The following is a 23507-nucleotide window of genomic DNA, read 5'->3' as shown; positions in this document are numbered from 1 at the left end:
AGAATTGTCATTCTGAACTCTAGAGCTGACATATTACCAATGTCTGTATTGATTAGGTCCCTAGCCTTCGGTACTGAATCTTGTTCTTTTTTTTTTTTTTTTTTTTTTTGGTGGTGAATTTTTCCGCCTTGTCATTTTGTCCAGATAAGAGTATATGAAAGAGCAAGTAAAATACTAAAAGAGTGGCAACAACCTGAGGAAAATATGTTTTAACCAAATCAGAAGAGATCCCAAATCGTGAGGGGGGAGAAAGGGGATAAAAAGAGGTTCAGAAAAAAAAAAAAGAAAAAAAAAGAAAAAAGAAAGAAAGAAAGAAAGAATTAAAAAAAAGAAAAGGGAAAATGAATAAAGAAAAAGTATAAAAAAGAGAAAATATATATTAGATAAACTAGTTAAAAACCGTTAAAAAAGAAAAGGGTAAAAGTTAAAAAAATTTAGCAGAAGAAGAAAAAAAATTGAAAAAGAAAAAAAATTAAATTAACTGCAAGACTAAAGAGTCATGGGGAGAAAACCGTGAGTTCCGTGCTTTGCTTTCTCCTCCTCTGGAATTCTGCTGCTCTCCTTGGTTTTGAAACTGCACTCCTTGGTAGGTGAACTTGGTCCTGGCTGGATTTCTTGTTGATCTTCTCGGGGAGGGGCCTGCTGTAGTGATTCTCAAGTGTCTTTACCGCGGGCAGAATTGCACAGCCCTTACCAGGGGCAGGGCTGAGTAATCCGTTCGGGTTTGCTTTTGGGAGCTTTTGTTCCCTGAGTGCTTTCCGTAGATTACCGGAGGATGGGAATAAAAAATAATTGGAGAATTATTGGAGGCCCAGAGGAGCTGAGAGCCTGGGGCCCCACTTCTCAGTGCGCTCTTGGAGAACAGCACCCAATTACTCCCGTCTCCCAGGCCTCCGGCCATGCTCCGAGCTCACCAAACATGCGACCAGTTCAAGGTAACCTCAAGCTAGGAGCTCACTCCTTGGCTCTGTCTCTGAAGCCGGCTTCCCCGTTCTAATACCTGCAAGCTCTGCGATCAGACACCCCCGATCCTTCCGTGACGCTTTGGGGCCTGGGGCCACACTGACTGCGCGTGGGCTTCACCCTGGTTTAGCCTCTGGAGCATTGTCCCTCAGCGGAAAAGACTTTTAAAAGTCCTGATTTTGTGTTCCATTGCTCTGCTGCTTGCTGGGAGCCGGCCCCTCCCCCCGCGGTCTATCTTCCCATTGCTTTGGATTCACTTCTCCGCCAGTCCTACCTTTCAGAAAGTGGTTGATTTTCTGTTTCTAGAATTGCTGCTCTTCTTCTCTTCGATCTTCTGTTGGATTTGTAGGTGTTTGCAATCTTTAGATAAGCTATCTAGCTGATCTCCTGCTAGCTGAAGTAGTCTCAGCCTGCTACTTCTCCTCCATCTTGACTCCTCCCACTATTTATTTTTTATTAAAGATTTTATTTATTTATTTCACAGAGAGATAAAGAGCACAAGCAGGCAGAGAAGCAGGCAGAGAGAGAGGGGGAAGCATGCTTTCTGCTGAGCAGAGAGCCCAATATGGGGCTCAATGCCAGGACCCTGAGATCATACCTGAGCTGAAGGCAGCCGCTTAACGACTGAGCCACCCAGGCACCCCTCTTTTTTTCTTTTTAAAGAGTAGATATGACACCAAGTATTTACATTATTCATTAAAAAGAAAAAGAGGAAATTATTTCTCCAGTATCATATAAGTGAAAACCCTAGCATTCAAAATGATGCTGATTTACATATTTTAGATATTTTGATAAAATATAACTTGAAAACATTTCCTCTGTGGAAAGAAAATATAAAAAATGGTACAGTTTAAGCATATACAGATATAGCTATAAACTATATATACAGGATTTATTTAATTTTTAAATTTTTTATTAACATACAATGTATTATTAGCCCCAGGGGTATAGGTCAGCGAATCACCAGGTTTACACACTTCACAGCACTCACGTAGCACATACGCTCCCCAATGTCCATAAGCCAACCATCATCTCCCTATACCCCTCCCCCCAGTAACCCTTAGTTTGTTTTGTGATATTAAGAGTCTCTTATGGTTTGTCTCCCTCCCAATCCCATCTTGTTTCATTTTTTCCTTCCTTATCCCCCAAACCCCCGCATTACCTCTCAAATTCCTCTTATTAGGGAGATCATATGATAATTGTCTTTCTGTAATTGACTTACTTCGCTCATCATAATACCCTCTAGTTCCATCCACGTCATCGCAAATGGCAAGATTTCATTTCTTTTGATGGCTGCATAGTATTCCATTGTATATATACACCACATCTTCTTGATCCATTCATCTGTTGATGGACATCTAGGTTCTTTCCATAGTTTGGCTATTGTGGACATTGTTGCTATAAACGTTCGGATACATGTGCCCCTCCAGAGCACTACATTTGTGTCTTCAGGGTAAATACCCAGTGGTACAATTGCTGGGTCATAGGGTAGCTCTATTTTCAACTTTTGGAAGAACCTCCATGCTGTTTTCCAGAGTGGTTGCACCAGCTTGCATTCCCAGCAACAGTGTAGGAGGGTTCCCCTTTCTCTGCATTCTTACCAGCATCTGTTGTTTCCTGACTTGTTAATTTTAGCCATTCTGACTGGTGTGAGGTGGTATCTCATTGTGGTTTTGATTCGTACTTCCCTGATGCCGAGTGATGTGGAGCACTTTTCATGTGTCTGTTGGCCATCTGGATATCTTCTTTGCGGAAATGTCTGTTCATGTCTTCTGCCCATTTCTTGATTGGATTATTTGTTCTTTGGGTGTTGAGTTTGCTAAGTTCTTTATAGATTTTGGACATTAGCCCTTTATCTGATATGTCATTTGCAAATATCTTCTCCCATTCTGTCAGTTGTCTTTTGGTTTTGTTAACGGTTTCCTTTGCTGTGCAAAAGCTTTTGATATTGATGAAGTCCCAATAGTTCATTTTTGCCGTTGCTTCCCTTTCCTTTGGCGATGTTCCTAGGAAGATGTTGCTGCGGCTGAGGTCGAAGAGGTTGCTGCCTGTGTTCTCCTCAAGGATTTTGATGGATTCCTTTCTCACATTGAGGTCCTTCATCCATTTTGAGTCTATTTTCGTGTGTGGTATAAGGAAAAGGTCCAATTTTTCCAGCCCCATTTATTGAAGAGGCTGTCTTTTTTCCACTGGACATTCTTTCCTGCTTTGTCGAAGATTAGTTGACCATAGAGTTGAGGGTCTATATCTGGGTTCTCTATTCTGTTCCATTGATCTATGTGTCTGTTTTTGTGCCAGTACCATACTGTCTTAATGATGACAGCTTTGTAATAGAGCTTGAAGTCCAGAATTGTGATGCCACCAACTTTGGCTTTCTTTTTCAACATTCTGCTGGCTGTTTGAGGTCTTTACTAGTTCCATATGAATTTTAGGATTATCTGTTCCATTTCTTTGAAAAAAAAATGAGTGGGATTTTGATAGGGATTGCCTTAAATGTGTAGATTGCTTTAGGTAGCATAGACATTTTCACAAAATCTGTTCTTCCAATCCATGAGCATGGAACATTTTTCCATTTCTTTGTGTCTTCCTCAGTCTCTTTCATGAGTACTTTTAGTTTTCTGAGTACAGATTCTTTGCCTCTTTGGTTAGGTTTATTCCTAGGTATCTTATAGTTTTGGGTGCAATTGTAAATGGGATTGACTCCTTAATTTCTCTTTCTTCTGTCTTGTTGTTGGTGTAGAGAAATGCAACTGATTTCTGTGCATTGATTTTATATCCTGACACTTTACTGAATTCCTGTACAAGTTCTAGCAGATTTGGAGTGGATTCTTTTGGGTTTTCCACAAAAAGTATCATATCATCTGCAAAGAGTGAGAGTTTGACTTCTTCTTTGTCGATTTGGATACCTTTGATTTCTTTTTGTTGTCTGATTGCTGGGGCTAGGACTTCTAGTACTATGTTGAATAGAAGTGGTGATAATGGACATCCCTGCCATGTTCCTGACCTTAGAGGAAAAGCTCTCAATTTTTCTCCATTGAGAATGATATTTGCTTCGGGTTTTTCATAGACAGCTTTGATGATATTGAGGTACGTACTCTCTATCCCTACACTTTGAAGAGTTTTGATCGAGAATGTATGCTGTACTTTGTCAAATGATTTTTCAGCATCTATTGAGAGTATCATATGGTTCTTGTTCTTTATTTTGTTGATGCATTGTATCACATTGATTTGTTTATGGATATTGAACCTACCTTGCAGCCCTGGAATAAATCCCACTTGGTCGTGGTGAATAATACTTTTAATGTACTGCTGGATCCTATTGGCTAGTATTTTGGTGAAAATATTCGCATCTGTGTTCATCAAGGATATTGGTATGTAATTCTCCTTTTTGATGGGGTCTGTGTCTGGTTATGGGATCCAGGTAATGCTGGTCTCATACAATGGGTTTGGCAGTTTTCCTTCCATTTCTATTTTTTAGAACACTTTCAGGAGAATAGGTGTTAATTCTTCTTTCAGTGTTTGGTAGAATTCCGCTGGGAAGCCGCCTGGCCCTGGAATCTTGTTTGTTGAGAGATTTTTGATGACTGTTTCAATCTCCTTACTGGTTATGGGTCTGTTCAGGCTTTCTATTTCTTTCTGGTTCAGTTGTGGTAGTTTATATGTTTCTAGGAATGCATCCATTTCTTCCAGATTGTCAAATTTATTGGGGTAGAGTTGCTCATAGTATATTCTTATAATAGTTTGTATTTCTTTGGTGTTAGTTGTGATCTCTCCTCTTTCATTCATGATTTTATTTATTTGGGTCCTTTCTCTTTTCTTTTTCATAAGTCGGGCCAGGGGTTTATCAATTTTATTAATTCTTTCAAAGAACCAGCTCCTAGTTTCGTTGATTTGTTCTATTGTTTTTTTGGTTTCTATTTCATTGATTTCTGCTCTGATCTTTATGATTTCTCTTCTCCTGCTGGGCTTAGGGTTTCTTTCTTGTTCTTTCTCCAGCTCCTTTAGGTGTAGGGTTAGGTTGTGTACCTGGACCTTTCTTGTTTCTTGAGAAAGGCTTGTACCGCTATATATTTTCTCTCAGGACTGCCTTTGTTGTGTCCCAAAGATTTTGAACCATTGTATTTTCATTATCATTTGTTTCCATGATTTTTTTCAATTCTTCTTTAATTTCCCGGTTGACCCATTCATTCTTTAGAAGGATGCTGTTTAGTCTCCATGTATTTGGGTTCTTTCCAAACTTCCTTTTGTAGTTGAGTTCTAGCTTTAGAGCATTGTGGTCTGAAAATATGCAGGGAATGATCCCAATCTTTCGATACCGGTTGAGTCCTGATTTAGGACCGAGGATGTGATCTATTCTGGAGAATGTTCCATGTGCACTAGAGAAGAATGTGTATTCTGTTGCTTTGGGATGAAATATTCTGAATATATCTGTGATGTCCATCTGGTCCAGTGTGTCGTTTAAGGCCTTTATTTCCTTGCTGATCTTTTGCTTGGATGATCTGTCCATTTCAGTGAGGGGAGTGTTAAAGTCCCCTACTATTATTGTAGTATTGTTTATGTGTTTCTTTGATTTTTGTTATTAATTGGTTTATATAGTTGGCTGCTCCCACGTTGGGGCCATAGATATTTAAAATTGTTAAATCTTCTTGTTGGACAGACCCTTTGAGTATGATATAGTGTCCTTCCTCATCTCTTATTATAGTCTTTGGCTTAAAATCTAATTGATCTGATATAAGGATTGCCACTCCTGCTTTCTTCTGATGTCCATTAGCATGGTAAATTCTTTTCCACCCCCTCACTTTAAATCTGGAGGTGTCTTCGGGCTTAAAATGAGTTTCTTGGAGGCAACATATAGATGGGTTTTGTTTTTTTATCCATTCTGATACCCTGTGTCTTTTGACAGGGGCATTTAGCCCATTAACATTCAGGGTAACTATTGAGAGATATGAATTTAGTGCCATTGTATTGCCTGTAAGGTGACTGTTACTGTATATGGTCTCTGTTCCTTTCTGATCTACCACTTGTAGGCTCTCTCTTTGCTTAGAGGACCCCTTTCAATATTTCCTGTAGAGCTGGTTTGGTGTTTGCAAATTCTTTCAGTTTTTGTTTGTCCTGGAAGCTTTTAATCTCTCCTTCTATTTTCAATGATAGCCTAGCTGGATATAGTATTCTTGGCTGCATGTTTTTCTCGTTTAGTGCTCTGAAAATATCATGCCAGCTCTTTCTGGCCTGCCAGGTCTTTGTGGATAAGTCAGCTGCCAATCTAATATTTTTACCATTGTATGTTACAGACTTCTTTTCCCAGGCTGCTTTCAGGATTTTCTCTTTGTCACTGAGACTTGTAAATTTTACTATTAGGTGACGGGGTGTGGGCCTATTCTTATTGATTTTGAGGGGCGTTCTCTGAACCTCCTGAATTTTGATGCTCGTTCCCTTTGCCATATTGGGGAAATTCTCCCCAATAATTCTCTCCAGTATACCTTCTGCTCCCCTCTCTCTTTCTTCTTCTTCTGGAATCCCAATTATTCTAATGTTGTTTCATCTTATGGTGTCACTTATTTCTCGAATTCTCCCCTCGTGGTCCAGTAGCTGTTTGTCCCTCTTTTGCTCAGCTTCTTTATTCTCTGTCATTTGGTCTTCTATATCACTAATTCTTTCTTCTGCCTCATTTATCCTAGCAGTGAGAGCCTCCATTTTTGATTGTACCTCATTAATAGCTTTTTTGATTTCAACTTGGTTAGATTTTAGTTCTTTTATTTCTCCAGAAAGGGCTTTTATATCTCTCGAGAGGGTTTCTCTAATATCTTCCATGCCTTTTTCGAGCCCGGCTAGAACCTTGAGAATTGTCATTCTGAACTCTAGATCTGACATATTACCAATGTCTGTATTGATTAGGTCCCTAGCCTTCGGTACTGCCTCTTGTTCTTTTTTGTGTCTTAAATTTTTCCGTCTTGTCATTTTGTCCAGATAAGAGTATATGAAGGAGCAAGTAAAATACTAAAAGGGTGGAAACAACCCCAGGAAAATATGCTTTAACCAAATTAGAAGTGGTCCCGAATCGTGAGGGGGGAGAAAGGGGATAAAAAGAGGTTCAAAAAGGAAGAAAGAAAAAAAAAAGAAAGAAAGAAAGAAAAAAGAAAAGAAAAGAATTTTTAAAAAAAGAAAACAAATAAGAAAAATATAAAAAAGAAAAAATATATATATTAGATAAACTAGTTAAAAAATGTTAAAAAAGAAAAAGGTAAAAGTTAAAAAAAAAGTTTAACCAGAAGGCGAGAAAAAAAAACAAAAAATGAAAAAGAAAAAAATTAAATTAACTGCAAGACTAAAAAAAATCACAGGGAAAAAGCCATGAGTTCCGTGCTTTGCTTTCTCCTCCTCTGGAATTCTGCTGCTCTCCTTGGTATTGAAACCGCACTCCTTGGTAGGTGAACTTGGTCTCGGCTGGATTTCTTGTTAAGCTTCCGGGGGAGGGGCCTGTTGTAGTGATTCTCAAGTGTCTTTGCCCCAGGCGGAATTGCACCGCCCTTATCAGGGGCCGGGGTGAGTAATCCGATCGGGTTTGCTTTCAGGAGCTTTTGTTCCCTGAGCGCTTTCCGTAGAGTTCCGGAGGACGGGGAATACAAATGGCGGCCTCCTGGTCTCCGGCCTGGAGGAGCCGAGAGCCCAGGGCCCCACTCCTCAGTGTGCCCTCAGAGAACAGTGCCCAGTTACTCCCGTCTGCCTGTCCTCCAGCCGCGCTCCGAGCTCACCGAGCCTGCGACCGGTTCAAGGTAACACCGAGCTGTAAGCTCACTGTCTCTGTAGCCGGCTTTCCCGTTCCAATACCCGCAAGCTCTGCGACACTCAGACACCCCTGATCCTTCTGTGACCCTGCGGGACCTGAGGCCACGCTGACCCCGCGTGGGCTTTGCCCCGGTTTAGCCTCTGGAGTGATGTCCCTCAGCGGAACAGACTTTTAAAAGTCCTGATTTTGTGCGCTGTTGCTCCGCCGCTTGCCGGGAGCCGGCCCCTCCCCCCCGGGGTCTATCTTCCCGTCGCTTTGGATTCACTTCTCCTCCGGTCCTACCTTTCAGAAAGTGGTTGTTTTTCTGTTTCCAGAATTGCTGTTCTTCTTCTCTTCGATCTGCCAATGGATTTTCAGGTGTTTGCAATCTTTAGATAAGCTATCTAGCTGATCTCTGGCTAGCTGAAGTAGTCTCAGCCTGCTACTTCTCCGCCATCTTGACTCCTCCCCCGTATGCTTAGAAATTTTTAAAGAAGTTTTTTTGGTGATTTATTGATAGGGAATTTAAAAACATCTAAAATAAGCTAATCTTTCCAGGGGTACCTGGGTGGCTCAGTTTAATCATCTTACTCTTGATTTGGGCCCAGGTCCATGATCTCATGGTTGTGAGATCAAGCCCTGAGTTGGGCTCTATGCTGGGTATGGAACCTGCTTAAGATTCTCTCTTTCCCTCATTCCCTTCTCCCATGCTTCTCTCTCTCTCTCCCCTCTCTAAAATAATAATAATAATAATACATGAAAAAATCTAATCTTTCTGGCATGAAGTCAATTCAATGCCATTTATGCATTTAGATACATGTGATGTTTGTAAAATGAAAAGAATAAAGACACAGTTATGCTCAATAGGTGTAATATTTTTATTCTGTTCAGTCACTTTAAAAAATTTTGTGTCTGTACTACATGTGCACTATGAGGAATTTAGATAAGCATAAAGAATGCAAATAAACCAAAGAGGAAAATTTCAACAATCCTTAATTCCATTGCCAGAGACTGTAGAACAAGCTACTGGGTAACAGTTTGTTTCTACTTTGTGTGTATTTATATAAATTGTGTGTGTGTGTGTGTGTATGTATGCATATAGAGGTATGATGTATATGTGTGTGTATGTGTGTGGGTGTACAGCATATAGACATATGTATAGTTGAAAATCTCTGTTAAATTGGTGATAAATTATCCCTGATATCAGTTGCATTTTAGAAGTTACTGTGATTCCATGAGCAAATATTCTGTGTCTCAGTACTGGGAAGTGAGACCGGTTGTCTTATTGCTGCTATAGATAGTAGTCTTGGTAACATTACATTCAGCTTAGAGTTCTCATTGTGAAACTTAGTAGATACTTAGTTATACATGTATATTTTTCTTTTAACAGGATACAGTAGAGAAGATTTATATAGAGAAAATAGGAACAAAACAAAGGTTAGTACCAAAAATATAAAACCTCTTAAGACATTCAATTGATATTAGCTTTATGGTTTCAAATATTACTTAAAATTCTATAAAATGACAACAAGTATTTGTTTAATATTTAAGTTCATAGACTTTTTCTTCTTTTTTGGTAGCTTCTCTTTGAGTATGTCCATTGAGATGCCATATGGGATTGAATCCATTTCTAGTGATACACATAAACTGAGACAAAAGGTTAGTAAATCTTTGTTTTATTTTTTAGGAGCTTTTATTTTAGCATTATTTTTATTTTATAAAGACAATATATTCAAGTGGTTTAAAATTTTTAAAAAATAATGCTAATAACAGGGGTGCCTGGCTCGTTCAGTCAGTGGAGTACACAACTTTTGACCTTGGGTTCAAGCCCCACGTTGGGTGTAGAGATTACTTAAAAAATAAAATCTTAGAAAGAAGAAGAAAATAATTCTAACAACGGCTTCTCTCAAGAAGCAGCAGCCTGGTTCTGCCCTGCATCTTCCAGTCCAGCCTCCAGAGACAGTGAACCACTTTAAATATTTTACCTCCTTTCTGGAGCCCTCTGAAGTTGTAAATGCTCTTTTTTTTTTTTTTTTAACTGCTTGTTCTTGATTCATCTGATTCAAAATTATTTTTTTATTTCCTGTTGTGGTACATGAAAATTTCCTTCTCTTATCTCTCCACTAACCTCACTCACACATAGATTGAAACTCTTCAGAATACTATTGGTCACTCTTGAATGCTCTTAATAATTCAGATAATGTTTTCCCCCTGAGACTTCCTCCCTTCTGTCTGTCCACTCCCAATGCAGCTTGGTTATCACAGGACATCTGTTGTCCCAGGGCCTTTCTTTATGATTCTTCTTTGTAGGGCTTTTCCTCTTTATCCTCTTTCTTGTTTTTTCCCCCTCCATTTGGCAGAGCACAGCCTCTGTTAATTTCCTCAGCATGTGGGCAACAATGTCTGCAGCTAGCCTTAATCCATGTGTGAATACTGATCATTTGCTGAGATGTATAATCCTGGGTTGAAAATCATCTTCCTCAGAAAATTGAAAACATTATCTTATAGCTTCCAGTATGACTTTTGAGAAGTTAAGTGCTATTCTTATCTCCCATTCTTTGTATGTAGTCTGTTTTGTTTTGTTTTAAGTTTTACAAGAGTTTCAGATCTTCTCTTTATCCCTGGTATTCTGAAATTTCATAGGAATGTGATAGTCATTCATTGTATGTAATGCATAGCCTTTAGTGCTAGGAAATTTTGTTACTTTTTTTTACAATAAATTGTTCCTCTTTTTTTTTTTTTTAAAGATTTTATTTATTTATTTGAGAGAGAGACAGTGAGAGAGAACATGAGATGGGAGAAAGTCAGAGGAAGAAGCAGACTCTCCAAGGAGCAGGGAGCCCGATGTGGGACTCGATCCCAGGACCCTGGGATCCTGACCTGAGCTGAAGGCGGTCACTCAACCAACTGAGCCACCCAGGCACCCCAAATTGTTCCTCTTTCCTTCACCTATTGCATTGCCTTTAAGTCAGCTGTCCCCTGGATTGAGCCTCTTGTTTTCTTTCTTTTTCTCTCCTTTGACCTTTGTATTATTTTCTTGTTCTACTTTCTGACTGATATTCTCAATTTTAAACTCCATTCTACTGAAATTTGTGTTTAAACATTCTCATTTTTAATTTGTAAGAACTCTATTCTGTTTTATAAGTACCCCCACTTTATTAAAAGAATTTATTTATTTATTTGACAGACAAAGATCACAAGTAAGTAGAGAAGCAGGCAGAGAGAGGAAGAAGCAGGCTCCCTGTTGAGCAGAGAGCCCTATGCAGGGCTAGGATCATGACCTGAGTGGAAGGCAGGAGCTTTAACCCACTGAGCCACCCAGGTGCCCCAGTACTCCTTTTTTATAGCATCTTTTGTGTTTCATGGGTACCTTATCTTCTCTTTCTTGTTTCTCTGAAAACATAATATATATATTTTTCTCTTCCCTGGGTTGTATTTTTTTTAAGTCCCTTTTTTCTTTTTCTGGCTTTTTCTTTTTTCAGTTTCCATATTTTGGGTTAGAGGCTTTTTCTCAAATGCCTGGGTGACCTCTCTGTGTTCAACTGTAACTGAGACACAAGAAAGCTAGTTAGGTGCTCTGAGGTGGGTGGAGCTAGTGGACCAAAGACTCTGCAGAGTCTGGCAACTGACTGGCTATTGGGTGGTGAGTCTTGTGGTGGTGGTTTAGCCCTTCTGTGGTTATTCAGAACACCTCTAGCTTATTCATAAAGTATGACTAGGGAGAGTGACTGAAGGGCCCACACATTAGGATGCCAACTTTTACTTCATTCCCCAGTTTGCTGCCCTATATTCCTATGCTTTTTTATGCCTAAAATTCCTCAATGTGGATGCTGTTTGCTTGAATTTTTCTAAGAAATTAATCCTCAGTTTTCTTTAATGAGAGAACAGAGTACTAGCTATTGGTGCTAGCTGCTTGGTTAGTTTGGACAGGGAGGGGGCCTGTATTAAGAACTTAGTGCATAGTCTACTTGCTAGTTACCACTGTTTTCTGCAGTACCACCAGGATATGAGCCTTACCAGGTTGCTGTAGTCCCCCACCAGACCCAGGTAGTAGCTACCTCCACTCTAGCTGCGTCACTTACCATACCTCTATCAACTTTCCATTTTTTAAAAAAATTTTTGACATCCCTCAACTGCTATTGTCTTTGTTCCTATCCTCAATATCTTTATGGGTTTAAACCCTTTAATTGGTTCCTTTTTATGGTAGAGAATTTTAGGATTTTGCTAAGAATGGAGGTAAACATATATATTTAGTCTATCCTTAACAAGAAACCCTCTGCATCAGATAGCTTCTGCTGTGTAACAGTCTCAAAACCTTATGATTTAAAATAATGACATTTGTTATTTCTCACAGTTTTGTGACTTGGCTGGGCAGTTCTAATGGGCTGCACTGGCTTGCCTGGGACAGGATAGTCTAGAATGGGCTTATTCTAATACCTGGCGGGTGGCCTGGTGTCAGTTGGGGTTATGACCATGTCTCTCTTTATCCAGCAGGTTAGCTCAGGTTCATTCATATAGTTAGTGGAAAAGTTCTCAGTAGCAGCAGAGGAAGGCAAGCCCCATTGCACCAATGTTTTCCAAGCCTCTTGCATCACATGAAAGCAAGTCACATTGTCCAACTTTGGATTCAAGGCAGAGAAATAGGTGTTACCTTCTGATAGGAAGAGATGCAAAGTCACATTACAAAGGAACAAGCACACAGGAATGGAAAGACTTTATGGCCATTTACAATCTATCCCATTGACTTTATTATTTTAAAACTCATCATCCACATTTTCAAAAGTTATTTTATATTTATGAAAATGTAATTTAAAAATAAGGTATAATTATAAGATTTCTGTTGAATTTTCTATTTTTACTATTCTGAGTTCTAGTGTACTACTATATGCTATAATGCTATATCGATATAGTTCTACCTAAATAAATAGATCTGTAATCTTTGGATCCAGGATTTGGACTGTCTCAGACTTCTCAATTTGACTGTGTACATCAATCTTAGAATTTCAGGAGGGTAACTGTTATGATTATGGTCAGGACTTCTAAAAATTTCATAATTTTGGGATTTATTATTACCTTGTTGATTCTTGATGGAGTTAGATAAATTATGCAAGGGTTTGCCACTTGACAGGTAACTGCAAATTGATCATATGTTATTATTCAAATATTTACTTTGTTGTCATTATGGTTTGTTTTGTAGTGCACAGACTGCAAAGCGGTAATTAGCACCGTGGAAGGTAGCTCCTTAGACATTGATGGATTCTCTCTTCACGTTGGGTTGTCTGATGCATATCTCCCAAGAATGTGGGTTGAAAACATCCAGAAAAAGAAAGTGAGGTATAGTCCTTCTTACTTAAAAATGGGAAACACTATTGAAAAAATATTTCAGAATAGATTACTTAAATTTGGAAATTACTGATAGTCCTGAAAAACTAGCATTACAAAATGTGCTCTCACCACCCCAAGATTTTACAACTGAAAATACTTATGATAGGTCCCCCAATAATGGGTCCATGATCAAAGGAGTGAGACTGATACAAAGCGAAGGTCAAGCAAAGCTTTATTTCGTGCCAAGCATCGAAAATCAAACCGACTGGTTGGGGCTGTCTCTTACAAAGAGGCGACCCCTCCCAGCCTCACAGACTAACTTTTTTTTTTTTTAATAATTTTTTTTAAAGATTTTATTTATTTATTTGAGAGAGAGACCGTGAGAGAGAGCATGAGCGAGGAGAAGGTCAGAGAGCGGAGAAGGTCAGAGAGCGAAGCAGACTCCCCATGGAGCTGGGAGCCTGATGCGGGACTCGATCCCGGGACTCCGGGATCATGACCTGAGCCGAAGGCAGTCGTCCAACCAACTGAGCCACCCAGGTGTCCCACAGACTAATTTTTATAGAGCAAAGTCCATGTGGTTGAGCCTGGCCACACACAGGTGGCCAAGGGGATTGCAACACACAGAGAAAACTGCACAGTCATGCTAGGTCACACAAGGGTGGCCAATTGAATTTCACCTTACCCTAGTAGATATTTGAACTAGCCTATTACCTTGGTCAGAATTGGCACCCAAAAGGCAGGACCCACTCTCCTTGGTAGCTAGGGAGACAGTATGTGTTCCCCACTGATTGGATGTCTCCACCTGGCCTGACCCGCCCTTGTATCTGAGCTTTGCTACCTGGGACTGGTTTCCTGGACTTGCTTTTAAGTAAGTTCCTCTGGGAGGGGCAGGGTCAATCTAAATTTACATAAATGTAAATATAAGCATTAACAACAAAATGGCTCCCTCTGGCTAAGTAGGCCATTGTATTCCACTTTTTTCTTTGGAGATTAGTCAAATCCTTGACTTTTCAGCCAGTTCTATGTTCTCCTGTTTAAGGGGTTATATTGAGCATGTAAGACTAACGTTTTTATCGCTCTGATTTTCTTTTGTACAAATGACATTAGGGCGTTTATAATGCAGGGGCCAAAAAGTAACATTAGTGTGCAGTGGGCTGATGAGTTAGCCATTCACCACTTTATATAACCTTTTCCATTTTTCCTAATTCCGTTCGTCTAATTTCCCACCTATGCTTTTTTGTCTCATGAGGTAACTCAGAAGCTCTTAAACAGGTAACAATAGGAGCAACAATGAACTCATAGTCTTTTGAGTCTTAACTTTAGTCCACAGTCAGCGGGGGTCCATCAGCTGTGGCTTCCATCTCTGGGGGGCATCCTTGTCCTTGGCTCATTTGACACCACCGGAGTGAATCCAGGCCCTGATGCTTTCTACTTTTATTGCCGTGGGGGTGGTCAGGATGACAGTAAATGGTCCCTTCCAGCGAGGCTCCAAGTTTCCCACTTGATGGCGACATATCCAAACCAAGTTCCCGGGTTGGTAAGGATTTGGTTCCACCTCTGTCTCCATCTCAGTGTGGGCAGTTCAGTTCCCTGTGTGGGCTCTCTTTAAGACAGACTATAATGCCTGCAGTGACTGGAGTACAGACTGATCAGTCATTTCTGCTAGAGCAACCTCTTGTAGCCAAGGGCAGAGTGGGGGGTGGTCTCCCAAACATTATTTAAAATGGGATCACCTTGTTTAAGTAGGATGTACACCGCACCCTGAGGAGGGCAAAAGGAAGGAGATCCACCCATCCACCGTCTCCAGAATTAGCTTTGTCAAGGTCTCTTTAAGAGTCTGGTGCATTCTCTCTACTTGTCCGGTTCTCTGGGGCCAGTAGGCACAATGTAGTTTCCAATTAGTGCCCACAGCCTTGGCCAATGCCTGTGAGACAACTCACAAATGCAGGGCCGTTGTCTCACCCGATCGCGAGAGGCAGCCCAAACCTAGGAATTATTTCTTCTAATAGCTTTTTGGCTACCACTCCTGCCATCTCATGTTTGGCAGAAAAAGCCTCTACTCAGCCTGAGAAGGTATCTACAAAACTAACATATACTTCTGCCCATATTTTCTGGGTTTCATCTCTGTAAAATCTATTTCCCAATAAATTCCTGGTTCCTTACCTCCTTCTCTTTTCCCTCTTCCCATTCTAGTTCTTCCCACATTAACTGCGTGGCATTGAGCACATCTATCAACTACATCCTGAACTATATGCCCTAATTTAGAAACCTGGAACTGCTTGCCTATAAGATCCTTGAGTTTGCGTGTCCCCAAATGAGTACCCTGATGTATCTGGTCTACTAACTTCTTACCTAATCTTTAAGGAAGAATTAACATTCCTCTTTTAGTCTTAGCCTAGTCCCCTTCGTAGTCCAATTTAGCCCATTTTTGTAAATACTTTAAATCTTCCTCTGAATAGTCTGGTTTTTCTGGTAGGGCTGGAGCCAGGAGTATAACCAGCTCTTGCACTGTTTCTTGGGATGCTTGCTTTCCAGCTTAATCTGCTAATTGATTTCCTTTTGAAATCAGATCAGTCCCCTTTTGGTGTCCTGGGCAATGCATATCGGCCACCTCTTTTGGGTCCCAAATAGCCTGGAGGAGAGCCAATATTTCTCCTCTGTTTTTAATTCCTTTTCCATCTGCTGTTAATAGGCCCCTTTCTTTATAAATAGCCCCATGTATATGTAGAGTAGCAAAGGCATACCCACTGTCCATATAGATTTTGGCGGTTTTATCTTTGGCCATCTGCAGTGCCTTCGTGAGTGCAATTGGCTCCGCTTTTTGCGCTGAGGTTCCGTGTGGCAGGACTGCCATCCAGAGTTCCTGCTCAGGGGAAACTGATGAGGGAGCAGGAGGCTGGCTGAGGACAAAGCAAAAGCTGGCGCCTTGCACCCCCCCTTCATCTGTTCCCCTCCATGTGTGTAGCATTCCTCAGGCACCCCGACTGCCATAAAATGATAAATAGTTAACTTGCTGAGATCACAATCCTGCAAGACAGGAGTCTCCCTTGGTTTGCAAATTTCCTTGAGATTACAACAAAGAAGTTACCTTATCAATAGCCCAATTTCCAAAGACACAGAACTCAGTTCCTCAAGCCCTAATGTTACCCTCCCCTCCATAAAAACCGAAGGAGGTGGAAGTAGAAGGAAAAGTAAATAAAGTTAAATTTCTTCTAAACCTAAATCTTATTAACAAGGAAGCTTGATAGCAGGAATGTAACATTCCACCAGATTTCCAATTGTCTTTACTTGATAGCAACTAAGCCTTCAATATCCTGAATAGTATTCTTTGCCCCAATAGCCCTTCTGAACACCCCTTTGTCCTCACCTACCCAACTCCTGTGTATATAACCAACCACTCCTCACAACCCGGGGCAGCAGCAGCTCTTCCTGCCCACGGGTCCTGTCCCCATGCTTTAATAAACCACCATTTTGCACCAATGACGTCTTAAGAATTCTTTCTTTAGTCGTCGGCTCCGAACCTCCTCACCCCACCGAACCTGACTTAGGTTCTGGGACTTCATCAAAACCACTGCAGCCCCCACATACCTCTTTCCATGACCATGTAGCTACTCCTGTCTGTCTTGTCGGATGCGGTGGGGCAGGGATATCAAGTGATCACCTGTTTCCTGGACTCAGACAGTGAATGCACTCCCTGTGGAGATCAAAGCCTAGATAAGTGTTGTGGCTCTGACAGAACTGTGCTTTCTTTGCTGACACCTGATACCCTTTTTCCTGCAGAGTCTGTAAGAGAGATCTTGTCCCCCACAAACATGACTCATAGTCCTCAGAGGTTATTAGTAAGTCATCAACATACTGTAACAGAGTGACTCCCAGGTTGGAGGTTCTGTACTCACACAAATCCTCATGTAGGGCCTCGTCGAACAGGGTGAATTCTTAAATTCTTCAGGAAGTCTTGTCCAGGTGACCTGGCCTTGGAATCCTTCCTGAGGATCGGACCACTCAAAAGCAAAGAGGGGCTGAGACTCCCTTGCTAAAGATATGCAGAAAAATGCATCTTTGAGATCAAAGATGGTATAGACCATTCTTTTGGGGCCCAGGAGGGAAAGGAGGGTATAGGGGTTAGTCCCTGTTGGGTGGATATCTTCAACCCATTTATTAATTTCCCGCAAGTCCTGAACGGGTAGTACTCCCCAGTCTTGGACTTTTTGACAGGCAGCAAAGGTGTGTTCCATGGAGACTTGCAAGGAACTAGGATCCCATCTCCTTGGAGGCGGTTAATGTGTTTTCTAATCCCTTCCTTTGCTTCCCAGGGGAGGGAGTACTGCCGGACGCAAACAGCCGTGGCCATTTCTTTTAATTGTACCACCACAGGAGGCTGTCCCTTGGCCAAGCCAGAGGGCTTCCCTTCTGCCCAGACTTCGGGAAACTCGACCTGTAGGGTTTGGAGAAGGCTCCTTTCTCTCATCTCCTCTGGTTCTGAGACTGGCTTGTAAAGATGGTATTCATCTACTGCTGCCACAAACATCTGCACAGTGGGTTATCTCAAGGTTACAGTCATATCTCCTTGGGAGAACTGAATGCCAGCTCATAGTTTGTGGAGGATATCTCTTCCCATCAGGTTATATGGGGCATTAGGGAGGACCAGGAATCAATGCTTGACTACTCCCAAAGCCAAATTTAAAGTCCTTTCTGTTGTCCATTTATGTCTTTCTGTGCCATTCACCCCTTGTACCCAGACTTCCTCTCCAGATAGTTTTTCCATAGGTTTAAGTAATGATGAAGATTGGGCTCCCGTGTCCACCAAAAAATCAATTAATTTTCCCTCCACTTCAATTTTTACCCGAGGTTCGGGGAGGGGCTCTGAACCATGGCCCCTTCAGTGTCTGGTGGCCAGCATCACCGTCTTCCTTTTGGGGCACTCCCTGGCCCAATGTCCTTTTTCCATACAGTAAGCACACTGATTTGAATCTAAATCTTCCCGCCTGCCTTCTTTGTGCTTGGGCTTTTCCTTCCATTTACCATCCCCTACCTGCCTTTCCCCTTTCTATTGACCTCTTTCCCCCTGTCTCCTCCCCACCTCATGTAATGCCAAAACCTTAACCAGTTATTTTTGCCTGTTTTTCATCCTCTTATGCATTCCTATTGTTAAACACCTTTTCTGATATTCTGCTAACTCAGTCAGATTCTTCCCTTCAAATCCTTCAATTTTCTGAAGTTTCCTCCTTATATCTGGGGCTGACTGGCAAAAGCAAGATTTACTGCCCTCTGATTTTCAGGTGCCTTAGGGTTGATCGGGCTATACATTTTATAGGCTTCAATAAGCCTTTCTAGGAAAGCTCCCGGAGACTCATTCTTACCTTGAGTCACCACACTAATTTTAGATAAATTTATGCATCTCCTGTCAGCTGAACGGAGGTCTCCCAGTAGAGCCTGGTGGTAGAAGTGTAGGCTTTCCTTACCTTCATCGGAGTTTGGCTCCCAGTCAGGGGGTTCCTTCGGACAGTAGTCCTCCATTCCCTGGGGATCGAGGTTCATGCCAAGTCTCTCACTTATCACATTATGGGTTTCTAGCATGATGTGATCCCTCTCTTCTGTGTTAAAGAGAGCCATAAGGAACTATTGAATATCCACCTAGATGGGCTGGTGGGTAAGAAAGACAGTCTCCAAGAGACTAATTAAATCCTGAGGGTGGACAGAAAAGGATTTGTGTTGGGCCTTCCAGTTATATATGTCAGAAGAGGGGAAAGGGCTATAGGTAAGGTGGGGGTGCCCTCTTCCATCTGGTGGAGCAACCTCATGGAGAGGTAGCATTGGTACTGATGGAACCGGTGAGGTGTAGGGAGTCAAAGGGGGATAGAGGAAAGGGGAGGGTTCAGGACAGTCTCCCTGCTTGGTGGTTCCATAGGTGGACCCTGACCGCGTATGAGGTGGGCTGGTAGGGGTGTCTCGGGACCAAGAGTCAGGTTTAGGGGACAGATAAGGGGGGGAAATTCCACATCCTCCACATCCGAAGGGGGTAGGAGGGTCTTCTTCCCTTGTTCCCCTTCGTCTTTCTGTTCTGGTTTTGGTGATCTAACGTGCCTTAGAGGGAAAGAGATGGTTTTGTTAGCAGGGGGAAGGTGAGACCTGAGCCATGATGGTGGCTCTTCTATCAGATATCGCCAGGCCATGATGTATTTGGTCTCGATGGAGATCAAAGATCTTACTCTGGGTAGAGTAGATCGGAGCCAAGGCAAACGTTCTTTCTGGCAGCCATCCTGTGGAGAAAATGGGCCACTCTAATTGGCAGAGTGTTTTTAGTTTTCCTGGGTAAAACTTGTCACCAGACTGGGTGGCTTTACCTTGAAAATCCTTAAAATGCTGGAGAACAAGACTTAGGGGTGTCACGGGTCCCTTACTCTCTGCATGCCCCATTTCTCCAAACACAATAAACAACACAACAGACAACAAAAAGGCAAGACAAAGACAACCACAGGCCCAGCGATCCTCATCCAGAGCCTGCTGCTGGTAGGGACTTTCTCGGTCCCCTGCAAACACAACAAACAACACAACAGACAATAAAAGGACAAGACAAAGACAACCACAGGCCCACCGGTCCTCACCCAGAACCTGCCGCGATGGGGACTTTCTTGATCTCCTGACCGCCTGGGGGACTCAAAACCCCTGACCGCCCAGAGGGACTTGAATCCCCTGACAATCTACCAGTGGAGGGATGGGGCATCCCCGCATCCCCTCCAGCCCTGGGGAGCATGGCTGTGTCCAGCTTCTCCCCAGTGGGCTATTCCCTGGAGCTCAGCAACCAGAGAGACAGACAGGATCCCAAGATCTTACCTCTGGAGGCTTTTCCCAGAAATTCTGACGCTGGCTCAGTTCTTGTCGTTTAATCCCAGATGAGCCCCCAAAGATAGGTCCCCAATAATGGGTCCATGATCAAAGGAGCGAGACTGATACAAAGCGAAGGTCAAGCAAAGCTTTATTTCGCTCCAAGCATCGAGAATCAAACCGACTGGTTGGGTCATCTTTTACAAAGAGGCAATCCCTCCCAGCCTCACAGACTAACTTTTATAGAGCAAAGGCCCTGTGGTTGAGCCTGGCCACATACAGGTGGCCAATGAGATTGCAAAACACAGAGAAAACTGCACAGTCATGTTAGGTCACACAAGGGTGGCCAATTGAATTTCACCTTACCCTAGTAGATATTTGAACTAGCCTATCACCTTGGTCAGAATTGGCACCCAAAGGGCAGGGCCCACTCTCCCTGGTAACTAGAGAGATAGTATGCATGCCCCACTGATTGGATGTCTCCACCTGGCCTGACCCGCCCTTGTATCTGAGCTTTGCTACCTGGGACTAGTAGCTAGGGAGACAGTATGTGTGCCCCACTGATTGGATGTCTCCACCTGGCCTGGCCCGCCCCTGTGTCTGAGTTTTGCTACCTAGGACTGGTTTCCCGGACTTGCTTTTAAGTAAGTTCCTCCTGGAGGGACAGGGTCAATCTAAGTTTAGTGCATAAACAACAAAATGGCTCCCTCTGGCTAAGTAGGTCCTTACACTTACGAAATCAGGCTTGACAAACTTCTAAGGTTTCAACCAAATCTCTCATGTGATGTTTCTCTATGACTGTAGTTTTTACTTTAATACCCACCAAAACCAAAATATGCCTTTAGACATTTTCCAGGGACCCAGCAGGAGACACTTTAATCTACAACCCTGAAGATTCTGAAAGTGCCCTATTCTCAGTTCTAGAACCCTCCTAGCTACAGTCCACGAGTAGTCCCATAGGACCTGGTGGATGCTCATTTCTGCACTTCAGGAGATCAGAAAGATCAGATATTCTGCTTCAGCCCCTCCAGTGATGATCAGGGGCCAGTCAACCAACCCAGAGACCTCATGGGAGACATCCACCTGCACCTTCAGAGGCAGGTCTGCAGATCTCAGCTGTGGCTGTGAAACCTGAAACAGTTCCGGAACTTTGCAGCTCCTCTCAATTGTAGTCCAGGATCAGTCTTGCCCTCCCAGGGACTCATCCAGCAACTAGGGAGGAGCCTTCCCAGGGACCTAGTGGAAGCTGGTAATAGGTCTGCTGACTGAGGAGCTATGGACTGTAAAGTGACCTCTTGTCCCAGGCTACTCTACCGAACAAGGTACTGAGCTATCTCAGCCATCCAAGGGACCAGACATGATCCACACCTGACTCCCTGGTAACAAGAATGTCAACTGCAGACCACACCATATACGGAGCAACAGCCTTGAAATTGACTCCAGTCCCGCATAACTGTAGTGTCAGAGGTAATCCCATCAGCCAGGGAGCCTGCCAAACTAGTCTGTAAAAACAGAGGTTTTTGCTCCTTGAGATGCACAGAGAACAGTGCAAGGTTTATGTAAATCATGAAGAATTAGGCAAACATGACACCACCAAAGAAGACTAATAAAACTCCTATAACGCATCCTAAAGAAATGGAAAGCTATGATTTGCGTGACAGGCACCAGGGTGCCTGAGTGGCTTAGTGGTTGAAAGCCTCTGCTCAGGTCGTGATCCCAGGGCGCTCTGCTCGGCGGGGAACCTGCTTCCCCCTCTTTCTCTGCTTGCCTTTCTGCCTACTTGTGATCTCTGTCTATCAAATAAATAAATAAAATCTTTTAAAAAATTAAAAATCAAGGACAAGGAGAGAATTTTAAAAGCAGCAAGAGGGGGCACCTGAGTGGCTCAGTGGGTTAAAGCCTCTGCCTTTGGCTCGGGTCATGATCCCAGGGTCCTGGGATCAAGCCCTGCATCGGGCTCTTTGCTCAGTGGGGAGCCTGCTTTCTCCTCTCTCTCTGCCTGCCTCTCTGCCTACTTGTGATCTCTGTCTATCAAATAAATAAATAAAATCTTTAAAAAAAAAAAAAAGCAGCAGGAGAATGGCTCATCACATATAAGGGAACACCCCCACGCAGCTAACTGCAAATTTTTCTGCAAAAACCATGAGGTCAGGAAGGAGTGGGATGATCTATTCAAAATGCTGAAAAGAAAAACTGCCAACCAAGAATACTATTCTTTTGGGTTCCTGGACCAATTTCAAGAGGAGTTGGGGGGTTTTCCCACACACTACCATAGAAGTCCAGGATGTTACCATACTTCTGACCATCTAGCTATAAATCAGATTCCCACAAGCCTTTCCTCAGTTTTGATTAACTTGCTAGAGCAGCTCACAGAACTCAGAGAAACATTTTACTTACTAGATAACTAGCTTATTACAAAAGCATATAGCTCAGGCATAGCCAGGTGGAAGAGATGCATAGGACAAAGTCTGAGGAAAGGGTGCAGAGCTTCCATTTCCTCCTCAGGCACATCATTCTTTCACATCTCTATGTGTTCACCAGTGTGGAAGCTCTCTAAAAACTCATGATTTGGGGTTTTTATGATGACTCCATTACACAGGCATGAATGATTAAAATCATTGGCCATTGTCAATTGATTCAGTCTCCAGCCTCACTCCCCTTCCAGAAGTCTGGGGGTAGAACTTAAAGTTCTAAATCTCTGGTCATATGGTTGATTTTCCTGGCAACCGGCCCCCCTTCTTAGGTGGGGTCCAAAACTTGCCTCATTAACATGAGGTGTCTCTTATTAGAGACACCTTTATCACTCTGATCACTTAGGAAATTCCAAGGTTTGGGAAGATGTGAGGCAGGAACAGTGGACAAAGACCAAATATATATGAGTTGATCAAATCCATATTTCTTATAAATCACTATATAGCATAAACTTAGCAAAACTACCCTTCAGAAATGAAGGAGAGACACATTCCCAAACAAAAACTAAGGGAATTCATCACCACTGGTCCTGCCTTATGAAAAATGGCAAAGGGAGTTGTTGAAATGAAAGAACACTAGAGAAACACAAGCTTCTAGTTATGGAATGAATAAGCCATGGGAATAAAAGGTATAGCATGAGAGTATAGTCAATGCTATTGTAGTAGCATGTGGTGACAGAATGTAGCTATACTTGTGATGAGCATAGCATAACAAATAAACTTGTCAAATTGCCATGCTGTACATAGGAAACTAATATAACATTGTACATCAAGTATACATTAGTAAAAAATAAAATAGAATATCCTGGCAATAGATGCAGGAAAAGTGTTTGAAATTTTCAACACCCTTGAGGCACCTGGTTGGCTTAGTCATTAAGCATCTGCATTCAGCTTGGGTTATGATCCTGGGGTCCTGGGATCAAGCCCCATATCAGGCTGCCTGCTTGGCAGGAAGCCTGCTTCTTCCTCTTCCACTCCCCTTCCCCCTGCATGTTTTTTCTCTCTCGCCGTGTCTCTCTCGGTCAAATAAATAGGTAAAATCTTAAAAAAAAAAAAAAAACCTTTTATGATGAAAGCTCTGAACATATCTCAACATAATAAAGACCATATATGACAAACCCATAGCTAACATCATACTCAGTGGTGAAAAATAG

The 23507-nt window shown here is 42.2% G+C and overlaps 1 protein-coding gene across 1 annotated transcript in view; it reads left to right on the top strand.

Moving 5' to 3' along the window:
* PARP4 (poly(ADP-ribose) polymerase family member 4) overlaps nt 1-23507 on the top strand; it is a 106279-nt gene that overhangs the window by 21665 nt on the left and 61107 nt on the right. Inside the window, 4 exon segments of the mRNA XM_032314629.1 lie at nt 9120-9166; nt 9310-9388; nt 12927-13035; nt 13038-13063. Coding sequence (XP_032170520.1) covers nt 9120-9166; nt 9310-9388; nt 12927-13035; nt 13038-13063 — 261 coding nt within the window.

Source organism: Mustela erminea, chromosome 15, assembly GCF_009829155.1.
Source record: "Mustela erminea isolate mMusErm1 chromosome 15, mMusErm1.Pri, whole genome shotgun sequence".
NCBI lineage: Eukaryota > Metazoa > Chordata > Mammalia > Carnivora > Mustelidae > Mustela > Mustela erminea.
The sequence above is the reverse complement of the archived record's forward strand: the minus strand, read 5'-3'. Positions and strand labels throughout refer to the sequence as shown.